At 52.7% G+C, this 8,241-nt stretch overlaps 1 protein-coding gene across 2 annotated transcripts; it reads right to left on the reverse strand.

Annotated features, from left to right (window-relative positions):
• Positions 1 to 235: 235 nt before the first annotated feature.
• Positions 236 to 7,084, reverse strand: LOC129020342 (sialic acid-binding Ig-like lectin 8). 2 transcript variants are annotated; one of them, XM_054464527.1, is made up of 7 exons: positions 6,631 to 7,084; positions 6,158 to 6,436; positions 5,881 to 5,928; positions 4,647 to 4,916; positions 3,918 to 4,014; positions 3,453 to 3,549; positions 236 to 1,867 (listed from the first exon to the last, which is right to left on the reverse strand). In XM_054464527.1, the coding sequence occupies exons 1-7, from the start codon at positions 7,082 to 7,084 to the stop codon at positions 1,679 to 1,681; spliced, it is 1,434 nt and encodes a 477-aa protein (XP_054320502.1). In that variant the 3' UTR covers positions 236 to 1,678. The 2 variants fall into 2 exon arrangements, with proteins under 2 accessions (XP_054320502.1, XP_054320503.1); XM_054464528.2 differs by lacking the exon at positions 6,158 to 6,436 and having other exon boundaries at positions 1,499 to 1,867.
• Between the last annotated feature and the right edge of the window lie 1,157 nt (positions 7,085 to 8,241).

Consider the following 8,241-nt stretch of genomic DNA (forward strand, 5'->3'; position numbering starts at 1 on the left):
CTCAGGGCTAGAGATTGACTGGGAAGGACACCAGGATCTTTCTGGAGTGAAGGAAAATTTCTCTATCCTTGATTGAGGAGCTGGTTACACAGGGGTGGATGTTTGGCAAAACTCATGGAATGGCACACGTAAGAGCTGTGTGATTCAACTGAAAAGCTAATGCTATTTTTAAATTTCAAAGAACAATGTATTAGCCTGTTTTCAACTGCTATTAAGAAATACCTGAGACTGAGTAATTTATAAATGAAAGAGGTTTAATTGACTCACAGTTCCACATGGCAGGGGAGGCCTCAGGAAACTTACAATCATGGCAGAAGGGGAACCAGGCACATCTTACATGGTGGCAGGCAAGAGAGAAGAGCAGGGGAAACCACCACTTACAAAACCATCAGATCTCGTGATCACTCACTCACTGTCAGGAGAACAGCATGGGGGAACCACCCCCATGATCCTATCACCTCCCACCAGGTCCCTCCCCCAACACATGGGGATTATAATTCTGATTGCAATTCTAGATAAGATTTGGGTGGGGACACAGCCAAACCGTATCAAACAAACAACCTGCAATTAAAAAAATTTTTAAATTGGGGGTAAACAAAATAAGTACAGACCCGCCATACAGGTTGGGCAGGGGGTCCCGGCCTTCATCTCCTCAGTGCACCTGTCTCGTTCCTGAGACTCTAGGCCATTGCTGCTCCCTCTTTTGTAAAAGTCAATGCCCTCAAGGAATTTATTTCCTGAAAACTTATGGCCAAGGGGTGCCCGGCCTGCTGATTGCTTGACTCAGTGCTAGATGAGAGAAGAGACCTCAGAACCGGACAGGCTTTAAATTCCAGCCCAGCCCTGAGTAGCTGAGTGGCCTTGAGACAGACCCAGTGAGATTTCCACACCCAGATACACCATGGAACCATCAAGTCACAATGATTAGCACACCCATCTGCGCAAATATTTTTCTGTTTTTGTGAGACCATTTAAAATCTTTTAGCTCCTTGAAAATATTCAGTGTAAGCTGGGTGCGGTGGCTCATGCCTGAAATCCCAGCACTTTGGGAGGCCAAGGCAGGCAGATCACTTGAAGTCAGGAGTTTGAGACTAGCCTGGCCCACTTATAGTGAAACCCTGTCTCTACTAAAAAATACAAAAATTAGCTGGGCATGGTGGCACATGGCTGTAGTCCCAGCTACTCGGGAAGCTGAGGCAGGAGAATCGTTTGAACCCGGGAGGTGGAGGTTGCAGTGAGCAGAGATCGAACCACTGCACTCCAGCCTGGGCAACAGAGCGAAACTCCATCTCTCAAAGAAAAAAGAATATTCAATGCACGATTCTGTCATTTGAGAGAACATGGATGAACCTAGGGGATATATTGTTGTATGAAATGAGCCAGGCACAGAGAGGCAAGTACCACATGACCTCATCTCTATGTGGAATCTAAAATAGTCAACCTCAGAGAGGTCGAGAGGAGAATGGTGGATAGTAGAAGCTAGGGGCAGGGATGGGTCCCGGGTAGCGGTGGAAAGGGGAGACGTTGGTCCAAGTTTTGGTTAGACAGGAGGAGGGAACCCTGGTGACCTACTGCATAGCGTGGGGCTCTAGAGGTTCTTGTTCTATGAGAATCAGCCTCTGACTTCTTTGCTGGAGGGGTTGTGATTCCTCAAACAGGCCTGAATCTCTGCAGTTTCTCACTTGTGGATCTTGATCTCCGAGTATTCACTGTCAGTGGCCTCCTGTCCCTGCGGGTCCTGATGCTTCACTTTATGGAAGCTGAGGATTGCATAATGGAGCTCTCCTTCCTCCCCTGAGGAGGGGGCAACAGCTGGGGGAGGCTTCTTTGGGGGGTTGCCATCTTTCCAGGATGTAGTCAGGGGTCCCTGAACAGAGAGACAGAAGGGAGTCAGAGCAGAGCAGTGGGGCCAGGATGAGGCAGGGAGAGTCCAGGAAGGAGGCCTAGGAGATCCGTCCTCCATTCATCCCACCTGCATTTTTGTCCAAGTGTCTTTCATGCTTTCCTCCACTATTTAACACTTACTGAGCACCTATTTGGTGTTTACTAATCTCATTAACTTCCCGCAACAACTCCATAGTAAGATATTATTATTATCTCCATTTTATAAATATGAAAACTGAGGTCGAAACAGTCAGCACTGCGCCTGAACTCCCTGTTGCAGCAGGACCCAATCCAGTCTGTTCCTTCTGACCCCAAAGCCTGGAGTCCTGCTGAGGCCTCCGTGTGTGAGGCCCTGAGCCGGTGCTGGATAAACTGTGATGGACATGGTAGGTGTGGGCCCTGACCTCCTGCAGCTCACTGTTTTTGTTTTGTTTTGTTTTGTTTTCTGTTTTTTTGAGACAGAGTCTGGCTCTGTTGCCCAGGCTAGAGTGCAGTGGTGCAATCCCAGCTCACTGCACCCTCTACCTCCTGAGCTCAAGGGATCATTCCATCTCAGCCCCCCAAGTAGCTGGGACTACAGGAACTCACCACCATGCCTGGTTAAGTTTTGCATTTTTTTTGTAGAGATGGGATCTCATTATGTTGCCCAGGCTGGTCTCAAACTCCTGGGCTCAAGCGATCCTCCTGCCTTGGCCTCCCAAAGTGGCAGCTCAGTCTTTAATTGAGGGAGGTGGCAACAAATGACTGTTAAAGAAAGGAATACCGGCTTGGGTGTGGTGGCTCACGCCCCTAATCCTTACACTTTGGGAGGCTGAGGAGGGTGGATCACGAGTTCAGGAGTTCGAGACCAGCCTGGCCAACATGGTGAAACCCCGTTTCTACTAAAAATACAAAAATTAGCCTGGCTTGGTGGCGCGTGCCTGTAATCCCGGCTACTTGGGAGGCTGAGGCAGGAGAATTGCCTGAACCTGGGAGGCAGAGGTTGCAGTGAGCCGAGATTGCCCCACTGCGCTCCAGCCTAGGTGACAGAGCAAGACTTTGCCTTGAGAAAAAAATAAAAATAAGAAATGAATATCTACAAGTAAATTATATACGATGGGCAAAAAGAGGGTAAATGAGAGAGAATTACAGGGCCTTGATTGAGACATGATACCTGCCCTGGGGAAGCTCACAGGTTAGTGGCATAAGGAGGACAAGCCGGTCAAAGAAATCAGGTCCCACCAATAGGAAAAATAATAAGAGGGGTCAGGATGACTGGGGCCAGGGAGAAGAGATGCCAGCTATTCTTGGGGAGGAAAAATGAAGGAGAGATGGTGAATCGGGGCTATAGAGAAGAAAGGGAGGACAGAGGAGATAACTCCTACTCAGTGTCTGGCCTGGGAAAAATTGGGGATAGGGACTGCCATGCTGTCAGCAAGATGGGGAGTCCTGTGGGAGAAGCTGGCTTGTGGGAAGGAGGAGGAGATGAGGAAGTGACTTTGGCCATACCAAAGAGAGCAATCCTGGGGGCCATCCTGTGAGAGGTGTCCAGGCTGGATGCTGGGTGTGGAGATGCCCACATCACTCACCTGAGAGGCCGAGTCCCTGACGGCCTTTGCATCCTCCATGCCTGTATCTCCCACGCCCGCTGCTGGCCTTGCCGATTTCTTCCTGCAGGACCTCACTCTGAGAGAAGAGACCAGAGAGCCTTTCAGTGTGGTCAGATCGGGGTGCAGTGGGCAGACCAACCCCTGCCCTGTATTTCCTACTGGGGGCTTGAGGGGTGACTGAGGTGCAACGGTGGTGGTCCAGTTCCAGAGACCCCAACGGTGAAAACAGAGACTCCTGCCTCCTGGATGGTGGGGCCCAAGGTTGCTACAGATGTGGAGCCCCACTAACAAGGACGCTCGTGAAATGCTCACCGTGTACCTGTGAGCTCATTCTTGCCCCAAGCTCTTGACCCATCCAGGTCCTTCCAGCTCTGGCTTCAGAAATTCTGTTCCCGGCCTGCCCTGCCCCAGGTCTCTCTCTCCCTCCCCAGGGTCGATGCTCACGTGATGAAGATGATGCAGAAGGACAGGAAGGCCAGGGCTGTGGCTCCAGCTCCCCCGACCGCCGCCAGTGTCACTTCTGATAAAGGCCTTGCGGTGCCTACAGATGGATTGGAGTTGCTTTGGGGATTTATATCACGGAGAACTGGGTCTCTTCCCCTCCCACTCTCTGCAGGGCCCTAGACTTCCATTCCCCTCTTCTCCTTCCCAGACACAGAACAGGAATGGGAGGGAGGAAAGGAGACTACTTCTGAGGCCAGTGAGGCATGAGAGTGCTGGATGCAGCTTGTCTTGCCTTTATGTAAAATTTTGATATTATGTTCTTGTGGAATCATTTTGCATTCAATTTTATTTTTTTCAAAAGATCATGGCATTGCAATATTACTTTACTTGCTTTCTGAGTTGGATTTTTCTTTGGCTACTTAAATTTGGTGCCAAGGCAAGTGCCTCACGTGCCTCATCCTAGTCTAAGCACTGCAAAGCAAGGCACTCGTCCTTCCAAACACATCTATCCGGGCCCCAGCTCCTCCCCTCCAAGACCCACTCCTCCCCTCTCCACCCCACACCCATTTCCTGGCAGGGAGAGGACAGTGATGCTCTGGGTCGCAGGGAAGTTCCAGGCCTCACAGCTGAGCACAGACCAGAGCTGAGCTCCCCCTTGAAGCTCCGGGGCAGTGGGTGGACCATGAGGGTGGGGCAGGTGTGTTCTCCTCCAGCCCCTCCCTTACCCACCTGTGCCCTCATTCTGCAGGGAGAGGCTCAGGGAAATGTGCTGGGAGCCCCAAGCGTTCTGAGCTCCGCAGGTGAATTCCCCTTCATCCCCCACGTGCACTCGAGGCAGCTCCAGCAGCCCAGGGTTTGAGGACCGTGAGGGGCACATGGTCAGGCTCCCTCGGGTCCACCTCAGCCTGGCAGGGGGATTGCTGTCGACAGCACAGACCAGGCGCAGAGACTGGCCCTCCAGGACGGAAAGAGATGAGCCATTTCCCAGGGCTGTGGATGCTGCAGAGAAAGAGACAGAGGGTCAGAGAGACAAATGGATCTGGAGAGAGAGGAAGGACACAGAAAGAGACGGGTGAGAGGAACTGATACACAGACATAGATTGAAGTGCTGGAAAATGCACACTTTCACGGCTCGGTGTTGGGAATGTAAACTTGTCTACTTTTAATTGAGAACAGCTTCACTGAGTCTTTCAAAATTAGAAACAACATACGACACTGGTATATTTCGCTTTTAGGAATTTATCCCATACACTTAGATATTCCTGTGGAAGTAGATACAAGACTATCCACTGCACAGCTTCTGCGGAAGGATACTTGTGCCATGATTTTCCTTAAGGGATGCCACAAAGTCAGAGTCCATCTGTGCAGTGAAATCACACACGGTCCTAGAGGAGGGGGCGGACAGTCTCACTACTATGCCAGACCACCTCTGAGATCCTCCAGGTGCACAAACCAAGACTCAGGGCAGCCTGGACGGACACTGGTCAATTCCGTGGGGGGGGATGGGCATCGGAGGACAGACTTTGCTGTGCATTTTGAATTTCTGCCCATGTGACTGTATCATCTGTGCAGAAGTACTTAGATCGAAACTACTGGGAAAATAGAAAGATCAGACAGAGGAAGTATTCAGGAGATGCCTGACAAGAAACTTGAAAGTCTGGTCCCAAAATAAAAACGAACAAAAACCAAAAAAACAGGAGTCTGGTCCGGCTGTGTGAATGTCGCCCTGTCCTTGCTGTGGGGCCAAGGAAGGGGTGTGTGGAGGAGTCTGAGGGGAGTAGGGACAGGATGGGGACAGGAGTTCAGGTGGCCACGCGGGCTGGAGATGTGGGCTCTTGTGCCCTGGGCTCACGTGCAATGGTAGCTCTGTTTCCCAAAGTGAGTCCAGGATGAGGAGAGACCCAGCCCCATCCTGAACTGGAGGCCCTGCTCCCCCAACCCCAGGGAGGGGGCTCCGTCCTACCTGTGGCATCTCCTTGGAAGACAGTCATGGTCAAGTTCCAAGGAGGGTCTGGGACAGAAAGACATGAAGACCCACATTACTATAAGGGCTGGGGACACTGGCCCTGTCTCCCCAGGAGTTGCAAATACAGAGAAAATGGAGCTGGCATTCTCCTGACCCCACTCCCAGCCCAGATTCTGGGACCCAGAACCAAGTGTCCAGGCTTGAACCCCATCCCCTGCCCTCAGGAACACCTCCCAACCCATGAGGAACCCGGGCGTCTTGGTCCAGCACTCACAGGACACATCAAGTCGGATGGTCCTGGTCGTGGTCACACCTGTCCCAGGCAAGGTCACCTGACAGGTGAGGCTGGTGCCGTGGTCCTGGGGCTTTGGGATAAGGGTGAGCACTGAGGAGCGGGCAGTAGTGGGGCTTGGGGAGGACACAGAGGCCCCAATCCAGGAGATCATGGGTGGCGCCCCCTGCTTACAGGCCCAGGGCACAGAGCAGGTCAGGTTCCTGGGGTGGTCAGACTCTAGGGTCCCTAGGATGAGGATGTCAGGCCTGTGGGTCAGGGCTGGTGAAGATGGGGACACAGGATCAGGAGGAGGTATTTCAGGTGCAGCCCTGGAGGAAGCTCAAGCTCTGGTCCAGCTCCTCCCTGGAGCCCGACTTGCTTCAATCCCAACCCCCTCCCAGGCCCCATCCCAGCCCTGCCTTTCAGCCCCCCATGACCTTCCCCTGTGGCCTGTCCTGGAGCCCGTGCCTTACCTGTCACAAACACAGACAGCTGCTTAACGTTGTAATTCAACTGTGATTTGTAACTCCATTTCATGCTTCCTCTCTCTAGCCGAAAGAAATATGACCCCTTATCCCTCTTCCTGGCGTCTCTGATGCTCAGGGAGCAGTCGTTGCTCCAAATGTCCCCAAGGAGTTGGAATCGGCCCTGGGTCTCTGCCTGCACTTCTCTGTCTGGGTTGTTTGTGGCCACTGGAGCGTCTCGGTATGGTCTGTCTCCTGCCCAGAACCAGTAGCCATGAACTGGGTCAGAATAAGTCCAGCCATCCTTGGGGTAGGAGAAGGAGCAGGGCACATGGACACACAGGCCCTCCTGCACCGTCACCAGCTCCTGCACTTGCAGTAAGTAACCATCCCCATATTGTCTGTCTCCCTCCATCCCCTTTGTCCCCCGGAGCAGGGGCAGCAGCAGCAGCAGCAGCAGCATGTCTGGGTTTGGAGGTGCCAGGGCCGCCAGGGAACGTCTGTTCCTCAGGGTTCTTCTCTCAGAAACTGAGGGCTCAAAACTTAGGGGAGGTCCCGCAGGAGGTTGGGGGTGAAGTCAGAAGAGTGACCTCCTCAGAGGAGGAACTTCACATGCAGACACTGTCAGGGCCGGGTCAGTCCTGGGAGATCCACCGTCTACCACCCCATGTCCACTCCTGGGAACCCTGAGGCCAGAGAGGGTGAGAGACTCATCCAGATTCCCATCCTATGCAGGGCCCACCCTCTTTCTTGCTTCCCGGACTTGCCCTTCCATTTGGGTAACATTTTCTGCAAGGTGAAATTTGGTACCATCTGGCCAGACCCCTGAATCACCCCTGTGGCTGTCACTGTTTGTGGAGGTCATACCAGCCAAAGGTGGAACTCAGGGCCATGAGAGACCAGGCTGCAGGTGAGGTGAGCAGGCAGCCTCTCCTCCCTCTCTCAGCAGCAATGAAGTGGGCACCTCCTCTTTGCACAACGAAGTCAACACAGCAGAGGCAGACACTGTCCTCAAGGAGTCACTGTGCAGAGGGGAGACACGGAGGCTCCTGACACCTGAGCTCCCCAGGACAGGAGCTTCAGTGGGGGGCACAGGGAAGGGGTCGTTCTCCCCTAGGTCAGGGGTTCAGTCTCAGGAGGACTGAGCAGAGGGACATGGGGCTGTGGAGGTGAGGATTCTGCATGTTGATACACACGAAGGACAGGGGGCTGGGGGAAGCCTGGCTTGCAGGAGGCCTGGGAAACTGAGGTGTAACTGTTGTACTGTGGGGTTTGGAAGGGAGAAATGTCAGAAGGGAAAGGGTCAATTTGAAAAGGGCACACACTTCTCCCTTTGTTGCAGCTATCTGGGTATCAGAATGGGTTTCTTCACCACCCATGTCTTACTCAGCCACACTTCCCCTGGTTACTCCACAGCTGGAGTCTGCTGGCCCCAGGGCTTTGCTCCTGCAGGCTCTGCTTCCAGGGGTCCAGGTGAACAGGTGTCATGGAACGAGCACACCAGCCCTGGGGTGTGCACCTTCAGCGATGGGCAGGATTTCTTGAGAGAAGAAATGTGCACCTGAATTCAATAGATTATTATTATTATTATTATTATTATTTGAGACGGAGTCTCTCTCT

This window comes from Pongo pygmaeus, chromosome 20 (assembly GCF_028885625.2).
Source record: "Pongo pygmaeus isolate AG05252 chromosome 20, NHGRI_mPonPyg2-v2.0_pri, whole genome shotgun sequence".
NCBI classification, from domain to species: Eukaryota; Metazoa; Chordata; class Mammalia; order Primates; family Hominidae; genus Pongo; species Pongo pygmaeus.